Genomic DNA, 24,745 nt, shown 5'->3' with positions numbered 1-24,745 from the left:
AAATAATCGTTTTATTTTTATGAGAATTTAGGGGAGTCAGTCTACACAGCAGGAACAAAATCTTTGGAACTTTTAGAACGATTTTTCGGTTGAGAAACGACCCCCTTTGTTATAAGGTGGTAATACTTTTAGCTCCTTTCTTATTGAGAATATGTGTTATGTGCATAATGTGCTTTAGCGGATTCTCAAACAGATAAAAACAGCCAGTCATAGATCATCCTGAAGGTGTCCGCCTGAATTTTAGAACAATGGGTTAAAATAGGCGGGTTGTGACTAAGGAGGTGTGTCTTGTGCGTAAAGGGGGCGGGGCTGGAAGAGTTCCTCACCCTCGTGTGTTTGAAGCAGTCAGCTGAGCCCAACTTCTGCGGACGCGGCTCTAACCTCGTACAGCATGCAGGATCACAACGAACACGTTTAACCCTGTGCACTTTTTGTCATTCCAACGTGTACAGAAAACAATCCAGTTAAACACCCTTTCTTTTAGCTCCACTTCGCCGTTCTTTCTCCGTGAAGAATACCGTTTTGGAGGTGAGTATTCCAGACTGTTTGGATGGATAGGGGCTGTGTTGAGAACATATGGTTTCGTGCTCATGCTATATCTATAGATATGCAGTTGTAATTTAGGAACATGCATTTACTAAGCGTTTTGTAATGTAATTCACTGCTAAAACATACCCGTCAACAAAGGAGTAGCTCATATATTTCACAATAGGGTCGATTTAAATTAAACTTGCTATTTATAAATGAGATGCATGCATGCTTATAAGTTTTATGAGTGAAATAGTCTCGATCATAGAGTCAGGTTTGCAGCCAATACCGGTAAACTTTGCGCACGCGTGTTTACAAACAACTTCAAGAGAGTGCATGTATTTTTAGATCGTATTTACTTCTAGGTCGTGCTTACTGTGAAGACATCTTTTCTTTAGGGTTGGTAGCCTAATCGAGAACCGTTCATTAAAAAAACAAACAAAAAAAAAAAAAATACTGGAACCGAATGATTTACATGATGTGATTTGCATGATCTGGTAAAGGATATCGAACGATGCGGACCGTATTGAACTGTTGACAGTTTTTAACGCACTACTATTCGTTAAAACACCGCTACTGGTTAACCAGCGCAAAACACACTAAGTCTTTAACTTAAAGTGAATAAAAAATTAAAAACACACACCCGACCATGTAGTCCGGTTCGCCAAAAGAATTAATCTTGGGAGTCGGTTTTTTAGTGAATCGAAAACATCCAGCGCCACTGTGTAGTCGTATACGAATGATTCTCAAGACTCGGTTCTTTGTAGCGAATCAACATCTTGAGCGCACTGTGTCAGATTCCAGAGCGAAGGACTCTTATGAATCGGTTCTTTGTAGTGATTCTGAATCAACTGGAGCGGTTATTGATTTAACTTAATGAGCAATTGTTACATTCGTCGTGTCTGAAGAGAAGCAAGACAAGTTACTGCGCTATGGTAGGTACTTGTGAGAGTGTTAGTTAATGACTGGCTGTCCATTTGGCAGTTAAAGATGTAGACGCAGGCTAATTTGATAAATGAAGAGTTTCCACTTTTGTTTAGTATTTTTATTTAATGTGTAGGGTTATTGGATTGCATTTGCCACCTCTAAAAAGACTAACCTTTTGATAGAATTGTATTACATTCATTTCTGATTTGAGTTATACTGAAATCTGACATGTTTTGTGGGAAAGTCCTATGATTCCTATTCTGAATTTTGATGCAGATGTTGCACATTTGGCCTTACCTTTGTGTTTACGGACCATATATTTGGCTTTAAGATAATAGTTATCTTATTTGAGAGTCTAATGCTTGATCTTGATGTTCTACAGTGTGCTATTAGACTATAAACTGCAACATAATCTTACATTATGGGATTGTGCAAATGGTTGATTTGCATGTGTCACAAATGCAAATGAGCTTTTTCATTTCAAACAGTTGTCCAAAGAAATTGTCCAGAAAAGTTATGTAATATTCTTGCGCGAGAATGCTCTTTATCTCTCTCTCACACACACAGACTTGCATAAAGGAGGTGTATCTGTTTTCTTTTGTCAAGGAAGGAAGGGAAGTTGTTCAGTGGTTCTCTAACAATAGACTGGCCGAGTGCAGGGGTTGGATTTTTAAAGGCATGTTCAGGCACACAAATATGAGTTTGTCATCCTCCCTCTCTCACACTCATCTCAACTAGAAATGTGTGGGTTTTATTTGGCAGAGATTCTGCAAAAAGCAATGAAGCAAGACGACAACTCCAAATTGCCGCCTCCAGGGCTAGGGTTCAATTTAATGTCATTTCAGTTCACAATTTCATACATCTAGTGTTCACTAAGGGAGGTAAGAATAAGGAGACACTTGATAACATCAAACACGTCAACATGTTCTGGTTCAGATGGCACAGATTGTACCTTTTTCACTTATCCCCATATTTTTGGGCATTGGTTTTATCTTTAAGCCAAGATGAGATGTCAGATTATATGTATAGTTGTATAATTAGGTGTATAGTTTGTTGTTTGAGATATATGTAACATTACGGAGTATTCACACAGTTGTTTGTGACAACAAAACAACCAAAATTGTTCCTTTTTATTGCATATTTTGGAAGCGAAAATGATATCACTTACCTTCTAATGTCTCTTCATTTCCCTCTTTTTTTTTCCCTTGTTTCTCTGATATTGCAAATTGTCTTCCACCATCCTACTTTCTCTGGCTACGTTCCCTCAATCTTTAGCACCAAATGTAAGCATTCATCCTAAAAATAAACAAATCAGCATGCACTCTACAGTCCTGTGAAACAGCAGTTATCTTGCTAAAAAAATTGTGTGAGAGAGACCGAAAGAAATGTGAAAGAAGTTTAGGCACTATTATTAGCGTTGGCCACATGGAGTCTTGGGGGGGGGAAAGAGAGAATAAGCAAAAGTGCAAAGATTTTGACTGAGAGAGTAGTGTTACATGTGCTCTTAATTTAACCATTGGTGACTGATCCAAAACCCATTGTGTTTGTTTTGGTCAGCCTTGCTGAAGTCTATACAAAAGTGGTTTCAGTCAATCCAAAGCTGGTTTATTTAAAGCAGGAGTTCACTAAAACTACACATGAAGTGTCATAACCGATCAAACTGCTGGCTTGCATAGACAGTTAGTGGGAACTTGTGTCGGTTTGCGTTGCGCTTCAGACTCTCTCCAGTCTGATTTTTCTTTTTCTCGCTAACTCTTTTGTTTGTGTGTGGTCACACGGGTGGTCCATGTTAGATAGATTCTGACCTGATTTTGGAGTCTTGGAACACACACACACCCAGCTGCCTCCGATGGACCGTCAGTCTGTCACAGGGCACTAGTTCTTTTGATCTCCCCGCCGTACCACTGCTGGCTTCCAAAGCTTAAAGACCTTCCATGCAATCCAATACAGCACAATGAACCACTCCTCTTTTTGTCCACTGTATTCTTCTGCGGCTCAGTGTTATGAACAGATCAGCTCTGATGGTTTCTAGTCCAACATTCTAACTTTCCTTCACAGCAATATCTTAACTTTATGTATAACTTGTATCCTTTGAGCCAATTCATGTTGACCTTTGACCTGATTCACCCTATTAGCCAGAATTACTGTTTAAATGTATAAAACAATTAAATATCCAGTATCCAATGATAAATATGCATTACTGGTCAATAATAATTAAAAAAAAAAAAAAAAAAAAAAAAATCAACCAATAACCAATATAGTTTGATGTGTAGAAAATGGACCTTGTCTTCAGGCAACATTCCTTCAAAGTTTTGGGTGGAGAGGAAGACTCTTGAAGTCTCGTAAGATTCTGGGAATTTCTGCCTGACAGATTGAACTAAGATCTATTGGAATTTTTAGTTGGCTATGTGGTGGTGTAAGAAATACTCGTGTCTTGAACTTCAGTGTTTTTTAGCCTTAGTTTCTCAGAAATTTATGATGCAACAAAATTGTTATTAATATTATTATTATTATTATTTTATTTATTTATTTATTTTTTTGCCAAAACACTGAAACCCGAACTTCAAGAAAGAATTCAGTATTTCAGTAGAACATATTTTTACATATTGCTAGTGTAACGTAAATTTTGGTCATGATAATGTGCATTCACACTGCTTAAATGTTGCATGTAGCTTATCCATGCTTCATGCATGAAATAAATGCTGAAACAGTAAAATGGGGTCAATGATTTCAGCTGTCCAAAACTATTTTAATTAAAACAAATATTATTATTATTATTTATTTATTTTTGCTTTTTGGGCCAAAATTTCAGTGCATCTCTATCAGAAATATCATGTATCAGATTATATTAGAGGTATTTTAATTTATTGATGGATATCGGATATACATTGGTTTGAATTGGATATTTAATTTGACATAATTTGTTACATTTATATAGCGCTTTTCTGGGTACTCAAAGTGCCTTACATAGAAGGGGGACATGCTTATTTTCCTGATTTTTACATTTAGATTATCTTGACTATCATCTAATGCTGAATTAGTTAATCTTAAAAACATTAAAAAAAAAAACACTTAAATGTAATATTTTGAAAATCTAAAAAATTACATTTATTCATACTGTATGTATATTACAATGTTGTGAAATTTACCTGTAGCATTTAAAATAAGAAAAAAAGGGTCAAATCCTATTCCTAAAGAGCTACCGTTCTGCAGAGTTCAGCACTAACCCCAGTCAAACACTCCTGAACCAGCTAATCAAGGTGTTCGGAGTTGCTTAAATTACAAGCAGGTGTGTTAGAGCAGGGTTTGAACTGAGGTGTGCAGGAATGTAGCTCTGCAAGAGCAGGGCTGAAGACCTCGAAACAATTGAGAGTGTTTGATTTTATCTATTTAGACTAAATATCGGTCGTTTATTGGCTAATTGGTATCAGCCAGAATTTGTCACTCATTGGGCTTTACATAACAGACAGATACACTACTGTCAGTACAGCTTAAAAGACTTGCATGTTTCTTTCTTTGGCATTATCATCCAAGTGGATATTGAGTTCACCGAATTCTACACATGTGTACCGCTTTTCACGCCAACATATTGATTAGCCCAGCTGTAACCCTGTACAATACGATGTAAAGAGGAGCTAGATGGAGCTAGAGGCGTCCTGGCATTTCCCAGCATACAGTACTTGTTTGCATTTAGAATAGCCAAAGTTGGAGTAGACATGAAGCTCAAGGTACCTTTATCTTGTCGCCTTTGGATCCATTTGACCTGGCTGACATTGCAAAGGGCAATATCCAATGGTGGTGGATGACTCTTGTTGGAAAAAAGAAAGTTGTTTTCAGACTGAGTTTGTTCACTCTATTAGGAAGGAAAGAGGGGCACTTGATCTGTGTTTATGTACATACTAAAGGGAGGATGAGGACAGGACACTCTTGGAATGATCATCTAGGCCTTGAAATTCCTTAGAAGACATGAGAGGCAGTGGTGGGATTCATTCACTCTCTTAATTTGCTTTTCTGATAAGACCTTGGTACATGAAGCATTTCATCCATCTCTAAACAATGAGTTTCTCCCCGTAACCGCTTTGTGTATATTTTTTCATCATTAAATCTGGGTGTGCTTTGCTCTATACACAGCGGTTCTTGTCGGTTCTTGTGCGGAGCGCTACCCAAAACACTGGTGGACCATATCGGTATGTGCCAGCTTTATGTAGTGTCTGATATCTTAACAATAACAGGTTGGATTACGTAACTGACAACAATAGAGCCTCTGTCAATCAGCACTCAAAACTATGGGAGGTGAAGATAAATGAACTGGAACCACTTGAACTTTTTTGCAATGGATTTCAACATCAAGTTAAGGCCTCTGTCTGTTTTTATTCTTATGAACCCTGGTGAACTTAAAAAGCACTGAGGCAGTTACAGAAAGTCGATTTGTCATGCATCTGGACTTCACGCAGGCTTTAAAACCTCAACCATAACGATTTCATCAGTATTTGACTTTGTTGTCAACCAAGTGCATGTGGATTTCAAATTATGACATGAGTTTAGTGTGTAGTGTTTAGCATGTCCAGAAGTTTTAGACAATACCATGTTCTTTGAACACAGATGGTTGACAATGACCACCAATTTTATCATGTTTAAAGGGGTGGTTGATTGCGATTTTTACTTTTTGTAAAGTTAGTTAGTGTGTAATGTTGCTGTTTGAGCATAAACGATATCTGCAAAGTTCCGAAGCTGAAACCGCTAAGAGCCGTGCTTGCACAGGTTCTGCGCGATCCTCTTCACTAATATCCTCTGCGTCTCAATCAGGCTCAAACTGATAAGCAAAATAGACAATGCCATTGTTTACAATGAATGAATGCAAACAGAGATATCTTCTTTTAAAATTATGCCAGCTTAATGCCTACAAAAACGGCTCATAGGGACTCATACCGCTGAGGGGAGGGGCGTGATGTTCAGACGCACACTAGAGGCAGTTTAGCCAGTCACAACACACTGCGCCAGCTGACCAATCTGTGCCCATAGTGTATTTCTGAGGGAGGGGCTTCATAAAACCAGGAAATCATCGGAGCGTTTATCAGAGAAGGGACAGAGCGGTGTAGAATAAAGGTAAATTATGTGAAAAATAATGCGTTTTTAAAAAATTAAGCATGAACACATGTTAGACTGCACCCCATAAACACAATCAAGCCTAGAAAAAACCAGTCAACCACCCCTTTAATAGTCTGTTTTGGAACACAAGAACCTGTCTTATTTGGCTACTTGGCCTAATTTTACAGGCTTTCCTAAGGTTAATCAAGTCTTTCAGGGAACCCTCTTTTAAACCCAATGCAAATGATTGAACCACCTTTGCTGGCCTAACAGAGGCAACCTAAGAGTGCGGTCTCAATCATCAGCAAGAATCTGTGTATGTGAGTGAATGTGTGTCGCTTTTCTTCTCTGTCAGAATAATGAGCTTGGCCATTGATGTGTAGTGGGCCTGAACGGTCTTTCAATGCTGGATGTTAATTTGAGGTTTTGGTGCTGTGCTCATGCTGTTCAGCTGCTCCAGGGTTGAGCCTTGAATCCAGTGTGGAGCACCACACGTTTGGGCTTACTGTTTCTCAGTTTGGACTTTCATGCGGTGCTAAAGTACACTGTCAAAAAGTGCTTCGGTGCTTCCAAGCATGTCATTTCAAAATGTTTCGGAATGGAAATCAAAACTCTATTTCAGTTTACTCTTTTTGTCTTTCTCTAGCTCTTTCCCCATCAGTTTTGTTCCTGCTCACTTTTTAAGTCCTACCACAGCACAGCCCCCTTCTCCCAGCTCTCCTGAGATAAGTTTGAAATGAAGTGCTATTTTAAGTAGTAGATTCTGTCATGTAGCATGCTGTGTCAAACAAACTGGCTGTCAAAGTGCTGCAGTGCCAGCGGACAAAGTATTACAGTCACAAACTGCCCATACCTGTCAGTGCTTGATAGGGATGTAACGATATTATCAATATCCTAATATCGTGATTGCAAAACTATCTTGATATTATCGTAGTCACATGACGATATGAAACGATAGGTCTTCTGGGAAAAAAGTGTAGTTTTAAAATTTATTTAAACTTCTTAATCTAACATAAAAGGTCTTTAAAGTTGTTTTTTGGACCGTTATGCTTTGGCACAGTATCTGTCAAACGAACTAAAACCGAAAGCACAGCACAATATGGCATAATCCCTTCATCAAGTCTGTTTTTGCTGTGTTTTAAAGTGAAGCTCCCACATTATGTGATCAGCTCGTGAGCCGGTGTTTTCCATGCCTCAGAACGGCTCCGTTCACAGTGAATGAATGCAGTGAACTCGTTAATTGCACGTGCCGTGAGTTTAGCGCTCGTTTGGGAACGCAATGGCCACCAGTTATGCTTTATTTTCGCGCCAGATGATTACAGAATTTCACTAGATTTGTAGTGAGACACGTTTTTGAAAGCCTGTTTTCACTGAATCTGGAGTTTTCCTTCAAAATAAAAGCTTAAAGGTGCTAACATTTAAATGCAGTTTAAATACAGCTAACGGTTTAAATGCAATCCAAATTCAAAATATCGCTCTCAATTGTAGAAATTATTAGGAAAGTATTGTAATTTCCCTACTGTAGTGTAAAGCAAAAATTATACATTTATAAAATAATAGTTAAGAACATGGGTTATAGCTCTTCATTTTGAAGTGCATTAGATAGAATAATTTAAAGCTGCAGTCTGTAAGTTTTGCCTCTGTCGCAATCTGTTTGAAAACCTGCAATTGCAGCTGTTTGCGGAATCATCTTCCTTGCGTGGGTTGTGCCTCGGCATGGCTCCAGCGGATTAATCAAATGTTTTGAGGTGAATGTGTGGCTGCCTGTCACCGCAACGGTGTGGATATTCACTGTATTTTGGAATCTCTGATTCTAGCCTACATTTTGGAATATATGACCCGAATAAGAATTTTCACCGGATATTGTCATCTGAACAAGTAAGTAACAAGTCTGCCACTTTTGTTCTGACCAACTGAGTAAAAAACCATTACAATAAATTGCGCTACCAATGGTGATTTAAATCTAATGGTCACTTAGCTCATATCACATCAAACCATGCAAATTCTAATTTGTTATACTTTTCTCAAATTGTTAAAGTTAACAACATCAGCATTGCATGTACATGTAGATTTCAATTTCTGTACAGTCTAATCTCTTATTGTCATACCATTTCAAATTTCATATAAATAAATTCTTTTAATCCAAAAAGCAAATTGTTCTTCCTTCGAACTGGTTCTCTTTAAAATACAAAACTTGTGTAATCCCAAGTAGGCTATCTGTAATCAGATGCACATTTAAAACATAAATGCACATAATCCTTTCTGGATTACAATCCGCCATCAAAATGATGAATTTAATTATTCCAGCTGCTGTAAGAAAAGGCTTTAAACGATCCGCCACCTGCAGCATCCTCACATATAGCCTACAACCGATATAGCCTACTAGCTGGGACACCGTCTGTATGTTTACAGACGTGACGTAATGATGCAGCGTCATGCTTGAATTTCCCGTGAGTTCCTACCAGTACCACTTAAATTAGAAAACATTATTTTAAGCTTACCATTGTGAATCGGGCTAAAGTAAGGCGATAATTTTGAACACTGGCTGGTTATGTACTTGCTCAAATATTGATTTTGGATTATTTTTAACCAAATAAAGTTACGGACTGCAGCTTTAACTTTAAAATGTACTAAATTAAATTTTTTCAATTAATTAGTCTAAAAACAGCTTATATTGAAGCCAGTTTGCCAAAACTACAGCTTGTGGAATATGCCACTCTATGCTGTAATAGTGTGGCTAAGCACCACCACCATAGAAGATCAATGCCTACTTCTACATCACTGCCTGTTTAGCCCCACCTATTGATTCACGCATGTTGTGTAGATAACAAGGGAGGTGAACCAAAGTCCCTTTCAAGGAAAGTCTGTTCACTCGGCCGCCATATTTGCAACGCCTCCAGGCAGCTCAAACAGGACCGAGTCCTATCTAAATGAATAGGGGAATACTGAAATCTCCAAAACTGCTCGCTGAACTCGTGATTAAATTACATATTTCAAATCAGCAACAAAATCTGAAATGAACTGCCCCATGAATGTTGTTTCTTATGCTCAAATAGCGTTTAAAAAGCTTATTTTTCAGGCTAGACCAGCCAATGCGCATGCGTAGTTCCAACGCGCTTATGACTATGACTGTGCATGCGCATCGGCTGGTCCAGCCTCAGGTTTCTATGGGAACCGGAGCTTCTAACGTTCGCTGCAGTGAAGCAATGACTTTACCAATCAACGATTGGCTCTTTCATTTAGAAGGCGGAACTATCCCGTCATATTGTGCGTTGCAGTTTCTCCCATTCATAAAGATAGGAGTGAACCGTCTTTGTATGTATTTCTATAGTCTTTGGGCGAACACAGGTCTACGCAGAAACCAAACGATAAAGATGCTCTGAAGACATGAAGACGCTGTGCAGTGCAAAGTTGTGGAAAAACAGTCTTTGCATTAACTTCCTTCTGATCCCAATGTTAGGAAAGAGTGAATTAACTTTGTTAATGAAGTTCCCGACCATGTCCACAATGGTGCGTTTCCACTACAGCGTCAAATCTGCGCTCAGTGCCTGTGGCAACGCTACATCGCCACTGCTTTGGGTCGTGTCAAATTTAGGGCAGAGCACGCCTCTTAAAACTATGTTTACACCCTGTTTGAGTTTCATCTTCTCACAGCGAATGGTTGTCGCCTAGTGTTTTTTGCTTGATATTTGCATAAAGTTGAGGAATGCCAAACCTTTTTGACGCTCTCGGCCGCTCTCAACGCTTTCGCCATGCCGCTTTCAATCCCATAATGCACCATGCGAGCGTTTAAGCTCAACTTCCATAGGAATGAATTGAAAACACTCGCTCCGCTGCGCTCGCTACGTGCCAGTGGAAATGCACTGTAAGAATCCTTTGTTCACTTCGTTTTACTGCGGATTCGTTTACAAACAAGGTTCAATTTGAGGCAGGATTTTCAAAAAGATTGAAACTGAAAGACGATGCTGTGCCGACTGTTATGTTCCGACAGTAGTGTCGCACCAATGTCGTGTAAGTAACTTTTTATTGTGGTCACTATTGCTTTGTGTCTTATTACAGATCGTTTGATATGTACTGAGTATTTATGCTATTTTAATCAAAGCAGCGTCCATCTGTAAAGGATGTAGGTTGTCAAACATGCACAAGCCAATTTGTTGCCGATCATACCAGTGGGCGTTTACTTCCGAGTCTGCAATCTGCCGCACCTATTCAAACAGAGCGTTCTGATGAGGGGGGTTAAAAACGGACAGGTTACTTTAGCTAATAGCCTATTACTTTAAAATTATGATAGTTTTTTTTATGTAAAAATCTTGATAACATTATAAGTGGACCTCAGAGAACAGTACAAAAGGCAGTTCATGACCCCTTTAAAATGTTATGCTTGTACAGGTGCTGGTCATATAATTAGAATATCATCAAAAAGTTGATTTATTTCACTAATTCCATTCAAAAAGTGAAACTTGTATATTATATTCATTCATTACACACAGACTGATATATTTCAAATGTTTATTTCTTTTAATTTTGATGATTAGAGCTTACAGCTCATGAAAGTCAAAAATCAGTATCTCAAAATATTAGAATATTTTAGAATTAATTTGTATAGCACTCTTTTAAAACCTCCCAGCTTTTCCGCCGTGTTTTCGCTCAAAATGAAACCAAGTTACTCTGCTGCTGTGCGCACGTGAGACTGTTACTGAAAACTGCTTTATGCTGGACAGTATTTATTTTTTTTAATGATAGTATTTCGGTTTTAATGATGATTAAAAAATTAAACGCTAATACTAACCGTGGTGAATTTTTTTATCATGATTTATCGTCAAACCGGTAATGGTTACATCCCTAATTTATTTATAGAAAAATGTTAAACAAATTTTGTGTCTTAAGACACAAACACAAAATTCGTTTAACATTTTGCTGCCAACACGGTAGGAAAAAAAGTGTCACAGAGAAAATAAAAATGTTGTACAAAAATTGTATTTCTTATTTTTATTCGTCTTGTCAGGATACAATTCGTTTAACATTTACAACACAATAGGAAAAAGTCGCAGCGAAAAAAAATAAAAATGTAGGTTGTACAAAAATAGCCTATTAGCTATTTTTATTTGTCTTGTCAAAATACTAAATTCGTTTAACATTTTTCTGTACACAGTAAAATAAATAAATAGGCTACGGCATCTGTAATTTAAAATGATAGGCTAAGCTAAATATAAACAAAACTGAATGTCCTTCAAAGACGGCACATCCACACTTCGCTCCATCCTTATTCTGCTCTGTCACTCATAGACAACCTGCCTGTTCTGTCTGAGGCCGTATATTTACCTCCGTTAGGCTACAGCCTGCTCTGAGCATCGCCACGCACATGCTGCGCACAAACCTCACAAATAAAATGCGTGACGCAGAAAGCACTGGTTCAAGCGTGCAGCGCATGCATAACAGTCCTGAGTGCAGGCTGTACCGGTGGTCAATAAGAATAAAGCGCAGAATCTGTGCTGTTCTGAAAGGACGTCGTGAACGGGATATTGTTAGGCTGCCCGCTCCCATTCAAATTACACCAGAGTTACCGACCGCTACCACGTTTTATTCAGGAATTTAATCCCGCGTCACAAGAAATCTGGTTAGGTCCCGCAGTTCCCGCGGGAGAGCCGTGGGAATGCAGACCTCTATTGCAAAGTGGTCATCACTGAGATTCAGTATATTTTGCAATATTAAAGTCTCTCTTTGTTTTCTCTCAGGCTGTTGCACAGGGGTTTGGAGGTGCATGTGACAGCTCACACCAATTGTGGGGACTCCGAGTATGGCCTTAGCTGGATGCCCAGACTACTTCCTCCATCATCCAAACTACCAGGTAAAGCCTAGTATAGAAGTATCTGTATTGCCCCTTCTGAAGCAATGGAGTCTACTGAGCTTTCAAGTTCATCAGGTCACTGTGTCAGTGTTTCCTGACCATGCTGTAATGACTCCTCGAGCGGAATCTGCACAGAAAACCTGAACGCTCACATGCACAAATCCTCCTGAACTAGCACGAGGGGACTCATCGCTTCAGCACAGCGGTTCCCGAGGGTTCTGTGGCATGTCCGCATGCCTTTCGTCGCCATGGCGTTTCCATGGTGCCACACAGCTGACATGCTGACATGCAAAGTGGCGGCTGTTGCTATTTATACCCGGGCTACGCAGTCAGCCCTCTCTCTATATTTGACTCTGCTTGTATTCTCACTCTCTCTAATATGATTCCTTTCGTTTAAATTTTATAAACTATGCAGCACTTCCAGAAACTGTTTCTTTCTCAGACCCTCCCACTTCTTCCCTGCCCCCACCCGGGATGGCTATACAAGTGGCTGGTGCTTGTGAACGTGGCAGAGCTTGAGTGTATACAGTGAAGGCAGGGGTGTGGGCCACCCTCTGTCTGTGGCCGTATATAACTCTGCAGGGGGTTTCTCAGAGCCACAGGCACCTGGCCTGGATCTTCCCAAGCAGGGGGGCAACGCTGCCCAAATATTCACTTCAGGCATACACAACTCAGGAACCCTGGCTTGCACTGTGGTTCTGCTCTTTTTCTCTTTGAGGCTTTAAAGGGGCCGTATATGATATTTCAAACGGTACAATATCATAATTTTACTCAATTTGGTATTTCATACGCTGCAGTTGCGAAGTGCACCTGTAGGTGGCAGTGCTTCCCAAATTGCTGCGCAACTGGTAAATGTGACAACAGAACAACGCGATGGATCAAACACATGAAACTATCAACGCACCCGAAATTAATAAATAAAGCGAACAGTAGAAGTGAAATATGGCATTACTTTGGATACAAAACAGATGACAAAGGTGAACGAACTGACCTTACTGCACCTGTATGCAAGCGTTGCTATAATCATGTTGCCACAGGGACACATCAGATCTTTTTAAGCATTTGTCGCTTACTCATCTTGATCTTTTCAGAGAATTAAGAGATCGACAGGTGAGTGCATCACTCATAAATTCAGATTTAATTTGAACTTTTATTTACAACTAATAAGCGCACATACAGAGTGACACGCTCGAATCAGTGAAGTTTTTGTCAAGTAATATATGCACTTGCATTTCATACAATCGAATATTAATTGAATTTGAATTGAGCAAGAGTTTTGCTATATTAATTTTAGTATCATATATGAAGGGAATGTTTCTGACACGCGCGATCGCTAATATGAAGCAAGCGAGAGAATTAGATTTATATTTAATGCTTTTTCTTTGGCTGAGTCTGAAATCTGAAAACAATCAGAGAGAGAGAGAGAAGTAATAACGTGATTTTGAATATTACTTTGATTGTTAGAATAACACTTTACAATAAAGCAACATTTGTTGCATTAATTGCGCAACTTCAGTTGTATTTTTTTTTTTTCTTCAAACTCAGTCAAAATGTAACCTATGTTCTCTGTAGGTTTTTTGTTAGTTTGATACAAAGGTATTAAGATATGAATCTGTTTTATTATTATTATTATTAATAATAATTATTATAAAATTGTTTTAAATTCACTTATCTTTTGAGGCTGGTTATTTGTCACCTATGGTATCGATACTGAGGTATTACATTCTGGTATCGTACCGAAGCCAAAATTATGGTATCGAGCCATCCCTACACTGAGATATAGAAATTCTTCATTGATTAAACAAAAAACTGTGCTGGCATCGGCAGATACTCAGAATGTTTGGGATCGGATCGGTTCTGAAAAAATGGTATCGATGCATCCCTAGTTGTATTTAATCATGTATTTAACAATTTAAATATTTGATTAATGATTTCATTTTGAGTAATTTGGTCCTCCATATATATCTGTATATACTCATTATCGAATTAGAGATATTTTTCATTATTAATTAACAAATTCATTTATTTGTCAGAGATTTATCAGTATTATTGAAATTGTGCATGCTTATTTCTCATATATTTTAATGTTTTGAAGTTAATCTTTAAAAATGAATTAAATGTAATCTTTAGCAAATCTCATTAATATATGCATTTTTCATATTGTACATTATATATCATCCTGTACATTTATAATAATGCTTAAATTGAAATGCATTTAGTTTTTAGGTTTGTTTATATTTAGATAATAGAATAGAATTTTTAATATTGACCATTTATCGCTATGACATGAAAATATTTAGTAGCTTATTGTTATTGGCCAGAATTTTAAAGGGGTCATGAACCTTTTTTTTTATTTTTTATCTTTATTTTGTTCTGTTCTCTGAGGTCCACTTACAATGTTATCAAGATTTTTACATAAAAAAAAATCATAATTTAGAAGTAATCAGCTGTTTTCTGTCTGTTTTTAATAGGGCTGTCGCGATAATCGCAATACTACGCTATTGACGAGAATAACCGCAGAGGAATTCAACAACCGCAGCAACCGCGATATTTCCATGTTTTGTTTTTCGTAAGGTTACGCCCTTCTCGTTTTACACTTCGTGCATGTGTACTGAATATTAGTAATGATAACAATGTGTACCATGCTGATTTTATACAGAGGCTCAGTAAATTTGCACTTAAGCCTAAACAGACAGCGAATGAGAGAGAGATCGACTGATTGCGTGCGATTACCTGCGTCTGAACTTCAGGCCGAGTCTTGTATATTTGTGAAAACAGGTTGTCATGTCCAAGGAAAGCGAAATCTCTGTCTTGGCATCGACCTTTAAAAGTGGCGCGGTTTCTCTCTTTGAATGAATCAGCGGCGCAGTTTCTCTCTTTGAATGAATCAGCGTTTTAGTCGACGTGTAGTCGAATGAACGGTTTAAAGACTCACTAAAAGCCAGTCTCTTGCCGCCACTTTGAGGCGAAACAATGAAACTGCACTGACTGACAGCCCTTATAGAACTCGCAGGTGAAATAACCGCATACCGCACTATTTAGCCACTCAAAATTACCGCAAGGGAAATTCCTTCACTGCGACAGCCCTAGTTTTTAACCCCCTCATCAGAATGCTCTGTTTGAATGGGCGTGGCGGATTGTAGACTCGGAAGTATACGCCCACTGCTGTGATTGGCTAAGAGTTGTGTATGTTTGACAGCGTACGTTCCTCACAGATGGACGCTGCTGTGATTTGTCAAAAAGGCATAAACAACTCAATAAATATCAAACGATCCGTAAGAAGAGACAAATCAGTAGTGACCACGTAATGAAAACGGTTACTCGCACGTATGTTGCTACATTACTGTCGGATTCAATCTTTTTGAAAATACAGAATCAAATTGTGCCTTGTTTGTAAACGAATTCGCAGTAAAATGAAGTGAGCAAAGGACCAAGTTCTTCCTGAAGCGGTCTGGATCTTCATTAAAAAGATCCACTCTTTCCTTACATTGGGATCAGAAGGAAGGCAACACAAACACTGTTTTTCCACAACTTGGCACTGCACAGCATCTTGTTGTCTTCAGAGTATCTTTGTTTGGTTTCTGCGTAGACCTGTGTTCGCCTCTCTTGTAAACACTACATGCTCGAATCAGTGGGCGGGGCTAAACAGGCAGTGCTGTAGAAGCAGGCATTGATCTTCCTCTGTGGAGGCGGTGCTTATCCACACTATTACATCATAGAGTAGAACATTCCACAAGCTGTTGTTTTGGCAAACTGCCTTCAATATAAGCTCTTTTTAGACTAACGACAAAGTTTTGAGTTCTGAAACTTACAGGATGTATTTTATAGTACAATGACTTTTTATATGTCAGAAGATCAAGGGAATTTTGGTTTCTCAGTTCATGTCCCCTTTTATATCGTTTTATCCCTGTATTTTCTCACTTTTTTTTTTTTTTTTTTTTTTTTTTCTTCCTGCCCAGTGTTTCTCTATATGTAGTCTTATAGATTTTTTTCCTGATAAGTGTACATCTTTATTTAATCTTTCTTAGTATCATATCTGCAAATTTATTTCAGTCAGTCTGTTATCCATTATTTTTCTGCCTCTTTAGTTATGGTTAGGGATTAGTTACATGGAGAGTTGCAAGTCTTAAGTTGCTTGTAGTTAATGAGGATGACGATTAGGATCAGAGGTCATAAGTCAAAAGGAGACTTGGAATTGTGTTTCAGGTTTATAGCTGGGTGTTTGGTCACCAAGAGCCAAATGGGAAAGTTGAGCAGTTGTGTTAATGTTTGTGTATCACATCAGTGCCTAGAATGGCCAAGTTATAGCTTTCGGGGTCAGAGGTCAACTCCAAAATGCTTTGGATTTTTAACCACTCTTTAGCCTAGTCAATAGCCAAGGCTCTACTTGGGTCACGTGACCTCCCTTTCTAGGAAATTCGCTGTCTTTGTTGCCCTGTGGAATCAGCTGGGGGTTAAGGTTTACATAACGGACACAAGGCCTGGAGCCCATCCAAGTACAACACACACACACACACACACACACACACACACACACACACACACACACACACACACACACACACATATATATACATATACATATATACATATACATACACCCCCTCTCGTATTCCTCTGTCATCCCCTGCTACAGATCCTGGTGCGTTCCACTTTTGAGCTTCCTTGAAGAGAATAAAAAGTATGTAAAAAGCCTTTACAGTTTGAATTTAAAGTAATATGGCCCAAATTAAACCCTGTTTAAATGAGCAAATAAAAAGTTAATACCTTCTGTTGGTGTTGTGCAGCATTTGTTGACTTTTTTTTGGTCTTAACACTGCGCAAGATTAACAGTACACTGGCTGAAGCATTAGAGAAGCTTTCTCAGAGCTGTAAATTTCCCTTCTCGTTTTTATAGATGTTTTTCTCTTTTCTGAGAGCCGGCTGGCTTGGTGCAGCGTGAAGAGAGAGCAGAAGAGAGAGCAGAAGAGAGAAATAGAAAGAAGGCAGGCAGAAAAGAGAGCATGGGGACCTCTGGCAGAGGCTAGTTCCTGGAAACTCAGCTTCCATGTTCTTAGGTTTCCTAGAAAACTGGAAATTGAAAATGTGGCTTTATTTTTTATTATTTTTTCTGGGACGACTACTTCCAGCTTTGTGCATTCTGCTTTGAATTATATGGTGTGAGATTGTGTGTGCGGTTTGAAAGCACTAGAGCTGTTGCTGTGTGCATAGTTTGCCTTTTTTGCTCTGCATTCTATGTTGATGCATTGGAATGATGGATGGGACTTTCATACACACATATGCATGTAATTGCTACTGTCAAAGACATGCATTATATATATTTTTTGCTCACATTGATTCTGTTTTTGAATTCAGTCCACATACAATATATACTGTATACACTGGTGTCAAAAGTATTCACATTCATTACTCAGGTAGAAGTATAGATACTAGGGTTTAAAAAGACTTCTGTAGAAGTTGAAGTATCAACTCAAGCTTTTTACTCAAGTAAAAGTGTAAAAGTACTGGTTTCAAAACTACTTAAAGTATAAAAGTAAAAGTAATGTAAGGAAAAAATGCCATTAAGGATAAAAGCTTAGGTCACGCCACAGGGCCTATTGTGCACTACCCCACCTCCTCAAAAACATTTTCTAAAGGCCATAATGACTATAATGTTATATTAAAATGTTAATGTTGAAAAATTTGGGTTGCACTAGGCTACCTGTTTCAGCCGCATATATGCCCATTAAAATGAACGCATTTTAGTACAATGCAAATACATTAAAGAACCATATATGTGTACTACTGAGCATTAACGTGTTTCATGGAGCGGAAGATATGATGACTAGTTGCCTATAAGTATTGTAATGGTGCAAAAGTCAAACTTCAGAGGAATGTCATCATTAACCTTTATTGGAATGTAAATGTACACCCAAGCTTAGCTGCAGGAATCTGTGAGGGCAACGGACAAAAAATTGCTGTACCCAGGGCAGGCTTAGTAACAATTACCCTTGTATGGTTGTCTATATACAGGGGTGCACATAAGTTTTTCAGCCTGGTTCTCATATGAGAACCTGGAGATTTGGTTTGGTCCTCACACAGGCCATGGCATGTAGTGTGACCCATAAACTATAACTATAAAACATTAATTAATAATAGTGATGATAATATTATTGCACTTCATTTATTTTTTTTGTTTATATATATATATAAATAAACTAACTAAAAAATAAATAAATAAATAATCAAGTGTGATAATACAAATGCAATTATTTCATAGTAAACCTAAAAATAAAATGTTAATATTTTTTATTATTATCATTATTTTTATTTTAAATTTCATCATTTTCAAACGTAAATTTTGCCGGCAAGTAAGTATTATGCGCTTCCGGGTTTAGCGCTGCTGATGGAATTGCGTCAGTGTATGAAATGTCACAGACAGTTTTGCTTTGAAAACGGCAGCAGGTAGCCTAGATTATGCTTTCAGTTTGGATAGAAATCTTATACAGTACAGTTTGTCGATCTAAAATGGTCAACCATGTCGGTACGCAAAAGCGCTGTCACAACTTATTTACGCAGCGCATTTTTCATTTTGGTCGCGCATGCGGACCACTTATGTGCACCCCTGTCTATATACAATAAACATTAGTGCTGTCAAAATGAATGATTAATCCAAGTGATTAATAAACTCAATCCTGATACCGTCCAGGTTTGTACTATGCTCATTCTATAGCTAATGGCAACAATGTCACATTTGTCTAGAAGATGTAACAAACACTTTGGACTCAATGCTGTATGTACAACAACAGAGTAATCTACATCAGTTACATTTCGCTCGAGTTCTCTTCTTGAGTCTCTGCCACGGACATCTTCGTACTTGGCTACATACGTCTGCTGTGTCCAGTGTTGGGGGTAACGAGTTACAAAGTTAGTATAGCCTACTTATCACAACATTGTCAATCACAAACGCTAATTTATTCAAACGTCTCTCTACCGAACTACTTACTGTAACTTAATTTGCGGAGGACGAAGAGAAAGCACCAGTTTGATAAATGAGCCAGTAGTGGAGAAATAATAACTTTTAAGAAATAATATTTTTTGAGTAACGACCCCAGAGTCCTTGCTAAAGTGTGACGTGATTTGTGTCATGTGCAGGTGCGATGGATCGCGTACAAACCAATAGGATGTCGGAATGGTATAGTTTATACTTCTCATCCAACCACAATCAAATTCACTCGATCCGGATGGCGGGATTTATCTGGATAGGTTTTTTTTTTTGAACGATGACAAGCCGAAATGAAATGGGAGTAACGAGGCTATTTTTAAAATGTAAGGAGTAGAAAGTAGGCTACAGATAATGGTGTGAAAATGTAAGGAGTAGAAAGTACAGATAATGGCGTGAAAATGTAAGGAGTAGAAGTAAAAAGTCGGCTGAAAAATAATTACTCCAGTAAAGTACAGATACCCAAAATTTCTACTTAAGTAAGGTAACGAAGTATTTGTACTTCGTTACTTGACACCTCTGACTGTATATTTGTGCATTTGCCGTCAATTTGTTTTAGGTTATAGACATATAAATTGACGTTTTTTTATTGTGCAGTTGTTGAATGAGCACTGTGCTACGTCTGAACTAATTGTACTGTATTTTGTGTATAATCATTTTTTATTTTTAACTTTTAAATTAATTTTAAATCAATTTTTATATAATTTCCTTTATATTTATTTTTTATTGTTGTGATTTTTATTTTTTTAATGACTATTTCACTTCCTTTTACGTAAAGCACTTTGAATTACCACTGTGTATGAAATGTGCTATATAAATAAACTTGCCTTGCCTATTATTTCAGAGATGAAGTCTATATTGGAGTATTTGCCCATTTCCAAATTAAATGCAAACCATGACATTTAAAGAATAGGTCACCCAAAAACTGTCATCATTTAATCACATGACTTCAGAAGATTTGAAATATAGTATCCAACATAGTTGATATTATTTGTTTTTTAATATAATTTTTATATTATTTATTTAAATGTATATAGCCTACTTACAGTGGTGTGAAAAAGTGTTGGTCCCCTTCCTGATTTTTAAATTTTTTGTATGTTTGTCACACTTTAATATTTCAGATCATCAAACAAATTTAAATATTAAATCAAAGATAACACAAGTAAACACAACATGCAGTTTTTAAGTGAAGTTTTTTATTATGAAGGGAAAACAAAATCCAAACCCACATGGCCCTGTGTGAAAAAGTGTTTGCCCCCTCCTATTAAATCATGAAATAACTGTGATTAACCACATTATTTTAGAAAGCAGAGTTAAATTTCACTGGCCAAACCCAGGCCTGATTATTGCCAGACCTGTTGAATCAAGAAATCACTTAAATAGAATCTGTCTGACAAAGTGAAGCATGTTTAAAGAGCAACACATCATTCCGCAATCTTAAGAAATTCATAAACAGATGAGAAACAAAATAGTTTACATGTATCAGTCTGGAAAGGGTTATAAAGCCATTTCTAAGGCTTTGGGACTCCAGCAAACCATGGTCAGAGCCATTATCCACAAATGGAGAAAACTTGGAACAGTGGTGAACCTTCCCAGGAGTGGCCGGCCTACCAAAATTACTCCAAGAGCACAAAGGCAACTCATCCAGGAGGTCATAAAAGAACCCAGAACAACATCTAAAGAACTGCAGGCCTCACTTGCCTCAGTTAAGGTCAGTGTTCATGATTCAACAATAAGAAAGAGACTGGTCAAAAACAGCATCCATGGGAGAGTTCCAAGGCAAAAGCCATTGCTGACCAAAAAGAACACAAAGGCTCATCTCACATTTGCCAAAAAATATCTTGATTGTCCCCAAGACTTTTGGGCAAATATTCTGTGGACTGATGTGACAAAAGTTGAACTTTTTGGAAGGTGTGTTTCCCGTTACATCTGGCGTAAAACCAACACAGCATTTCATAAAAAGAACATCATACCAACTGTCAAACATGGTGGTGGTAGTGTGATGGTTTAAGGCTGCTTTGCAGCTTCAGGACCTGGATGACTTGCCATAATTGATGGAACCATGAATTCTGCACTCTATCAGAAAATCCTGAAGGAGAATGTCCGGCCGTCAGTTTGTGACCTCAAGCTCAAGTGCACTTGGGTTATGCAGCAGGACAATTTTGGAGTGGCCAAATCAAAGTCTGGACTTAAATCCTATTGAAATGCTGTGGCATGACCTTAAACAGTCCATTCATACTCAAACCCTCCAATGTGGCTGAATTAAAACAATTCTGCAAAGAAGAGTGGGCCAAAATTCCTTCACAGCGACGTGAAAGACTCATTGCCAGTTATCGCAAACGCTTGATTGCAGTTGTTGCTGCAAAGGGTGGCCCAACCAGTTATTAGAGTTAGGGGGCAAGCACGTTTTCACACAGGGCCATGTGGGTTTGAATTTTGTTTTCCCTTCATAATAAAAAACTTCATTTAAAAACAGCATGTTGTGTTTGCTTGTTATCTTCGATTAATATTTAAATTTTTGATGATCTGAAACATTAAAGTGTGACAAACATGCAAAAAAAAATAAAAAATCAGGAAGGGGGCCAACACTTTTTCACACCACTGTATATGTATGTAATATAATATATTGTACTCTTGTGATCCCAATATTAACCAAGATATTTGATTATGATTTTTGTCATCATTGAGCAACCTTGCTTTCAATCCTCATTCACTTTCATTATTTTGAAGAGTGACCAGTATTTTATTATTATTTTTTTTTTTCAAAATATTAACTTTTTTTTACTTGATAGAAGGAAGTAAATCATACAAGAAGAACATTAATAAGGGTGAGCAAGTGATGACAATTTTTTGGGGGTGAATTGTTCCATTAAAGATTAGAAGTATACACATTAGAAGCACACTATAGCCTGAAATTCTCATAAAGTATTGGTCATTGCATAAAGTGGCAGAGACATCAGCTTGCATGCATCTCTTCATATATATTTTTATGTTCCTACTTGAGCTGTCTGACCTTCTCCGTTTTTTTTTTCACTTTTCTTCAGGACAATGTTGACCGCACCCCCCCTCACAGACCGTCAAATCTCATCGGTTCAAGCTTCCAGCAGTCGTCCAATCTGAATTCTCCTAATCACCCAGGTGGGTTATTAAAGGGTCGTTCTCTGGTTTTATTCCTGTACATTCAATTGACCGTTTGCAGGGAGCTTGATTGACAGGCGATCTGACCAATCAGAACACGGATATTATGTGCAGGCACTGCTATCTGCCATCTTGACCGATATCTACGGCCGGTCTCCATAAAAATCCATGTTAAAACAGGGCAAAAAAGATAGACTGAATTTAAAGTTTTTCAATATAACTAAGTATAAAAATATGCGGAGAGTTAAGCTGTGCTGTTATTGGTTGCCACAGTAACGGCAATAAGCTAAGAAATTCCTTTAAAGTACTTGTTTTACACACAAGATTTGTCCATGTCCAGTGCTGTACTGGCTTGCAGCGCTTAAGTTAAAACAAAACAAAACTGAGTGTTAAATAATAAAATGTTAAAACGTGTGCTCTTTTCATTCTGTGGATAAAATCCTGTGGACTTCGCCCCGATTGGGAGCTGTATGCACATGTGCTGTGCACTCATCTGTTTTCAATGCAGCTAACCTCTTGTCGCTTCATGTCATCTTCCCACTCATTAAACTGACAGATCCTTTACTGCAAAAAGACGGTCATTGCGACACTGTAAAGTGATGAAACTATGGCGCCATGTGCTTTTTAAACCATTTTCATAGGTTTCACGTTATATCGTTGGCTCGTAAAATATGTAAATGCACATGCCCAGTAGCCGCAGCTGTATCCCTTCTAGCCTTAACCACAAATCAGATAGAAGAGTAGATTAACTTCGGTGGACTTAAACTTGAAAAATGGTGTGTTCCGCAGTTGAAATAAAATACTTTCTGATGTTTATTCATGTTTATTTACATAAATATGAAAAGACGATTGGTTCACGTGTTTGAACTGGTTCAATACAGTGATCTGTAACAACATTAAAGAGCCACAAAACGGTATTTATTTGAATTTCTTTAAAAATAACAAAATTTGAAAGCTGAGAGTCCTGACTCCTTGTTTCATACCAGAAGTAGCCTACTCTGTCTTGTCTGTCGGCACGTTTTCAGTTTCCTCTTTGCTCTGCGATTGTATTTTTCACTGCATGAGAACATGATTTGTAGTGTGAAAGCGGCAATGTTTGTCGGGTATGGCAACAGTAACTAAGGAGGGCGGGTCTTTTCGAACGGTTAATTACTTTAGTTCTGTTGCATTTTGAGTGGCAACATCTAATTGGATCGCACAGGCAGCATTTGTCCTCAGTAGCATTGTGGAGGTCACTGGGTTCTGTAAGGTCACAGAGGTTACTGGCGACCCCTCCTGTAGCTGCACTTAGCGTTGTATATCCTCCATGAGCTGTGCAAGCCAGGGCCTTTCCTGAATCGCTAACCATTTTCTAGCCGTGAGCAAGGCTGTTGGCCGTAGATCTTGTGCGTGCGTGTGTGTGTGTCCTGCTCTGCTCTCCAGATGCTGCCTTGCTTTAACGTGTCACTACCCTGAAGCATATAGATTTTTCAGAAAGCCACAGCAGGCTATTGTGTGTAGACATATATACACTGTGGGCTGGTTACACTGGTCAGGGTTATAAGAACTGGCATCGCTGACATTGATACATGCATGCATCTTGGCTGTCTATTGTTTTTTTATATAGATAATTCTAAATACTAATTTATAGTAAGTAACCCTACCACTTAAAGCAGAGGTTTGGGAACTGGGTCCAATGAGCCCCTAGGAGTTCAGAAAGTTTATATATGTACACACACACACATACATATATTTATCCTTTATACATAAATATAGCTGCCTTTTGTATTTTAGGAATTGAGTCCTCCAAAAAAAACCCATCTTGGTATAAAATTGTTTTAAAACCCCTGCATCCGGAAAACAGTAATACAAATTATTTATGATTCATTTTTTCCAAATGAGAGCATCCTCAAACTGAGATCAAAGGGAGAGTTTGTCATATTTAGTTAACTTTTCGGGACAAATATGTATGCTAAGTAAACAGAGTCTTGATGCAGACTTTTTATTAACTACTTCTGTTTATATTCTGAGGTAATGATGTTTTCTTTCCTCTACTCTGAATCCTCTCACAAACCTTTCTGCATATTTAGATGCTCAATGAGACATTATTTAGTCTGCATATTAAGCCAATTTCCTCGTGGGGAACGTTGATGGCTTCCTACTGGGCAGGTCGAGATGGCAGTACTCCTGTATCCCATACATACACAGGCATAAACCTATAAATCTTTCTTGTTGTGTTTGTTTCTGGTCCTCTG

General features: G+C 38.0%; 1 protein-coding gene across 3 annotated transcripts in view; it reads left to right on the top strand.

Moving 5' to 3' along the window:
• The first annotated feature begins 282 nt into the window (after nt 1–282).
• The window catches only part of grb10a (growth factor receptor-bound protein 10a), a 76,844-nt gene continuing 52,381 nt past the window's right edge, over nt 283–24,745 (top strand). Inside the window, exons 1-3 of one of the 3 annotated variants that reach the window (XM_058752735.1) lie at nt 283–528; nt 12,279–12,391; nt 22,418–22,511. In XM_058752735.1, coding sequence (XP_058608718.1) covers nt 12,341–12,391; nt 22,418–22,511 — 145 coding nt within the window. In that variant the 5' untranslated portion in view covers nt 283–528; nt 12,279–12,340. The other 2 variants (XM_058752736.1, XM_058752737.1) reach the window with 2 other exon arrangements.

Source organism: Onychostoma macrolepis, chromosome 19 (genome assembly GCF_012432095.1).
Source record: "Onychostoma macrolepis isolate SWU-2019 chromosome 19, ASM1243209v1, whole genome shotgun sequence".
NCBI classification, from domain to species: domain Eukaryota; kingdom Metazoa; phylum Chordata; class Actinopteri; order Cypriniformes; family Cyprinidae; genus Onychostoma; species Onychostoma macrolepis.
Note: the sequence above shows the minus strand (reverse complement) of the source record. Positions and strands in the feature narration are given on the sequence as shown.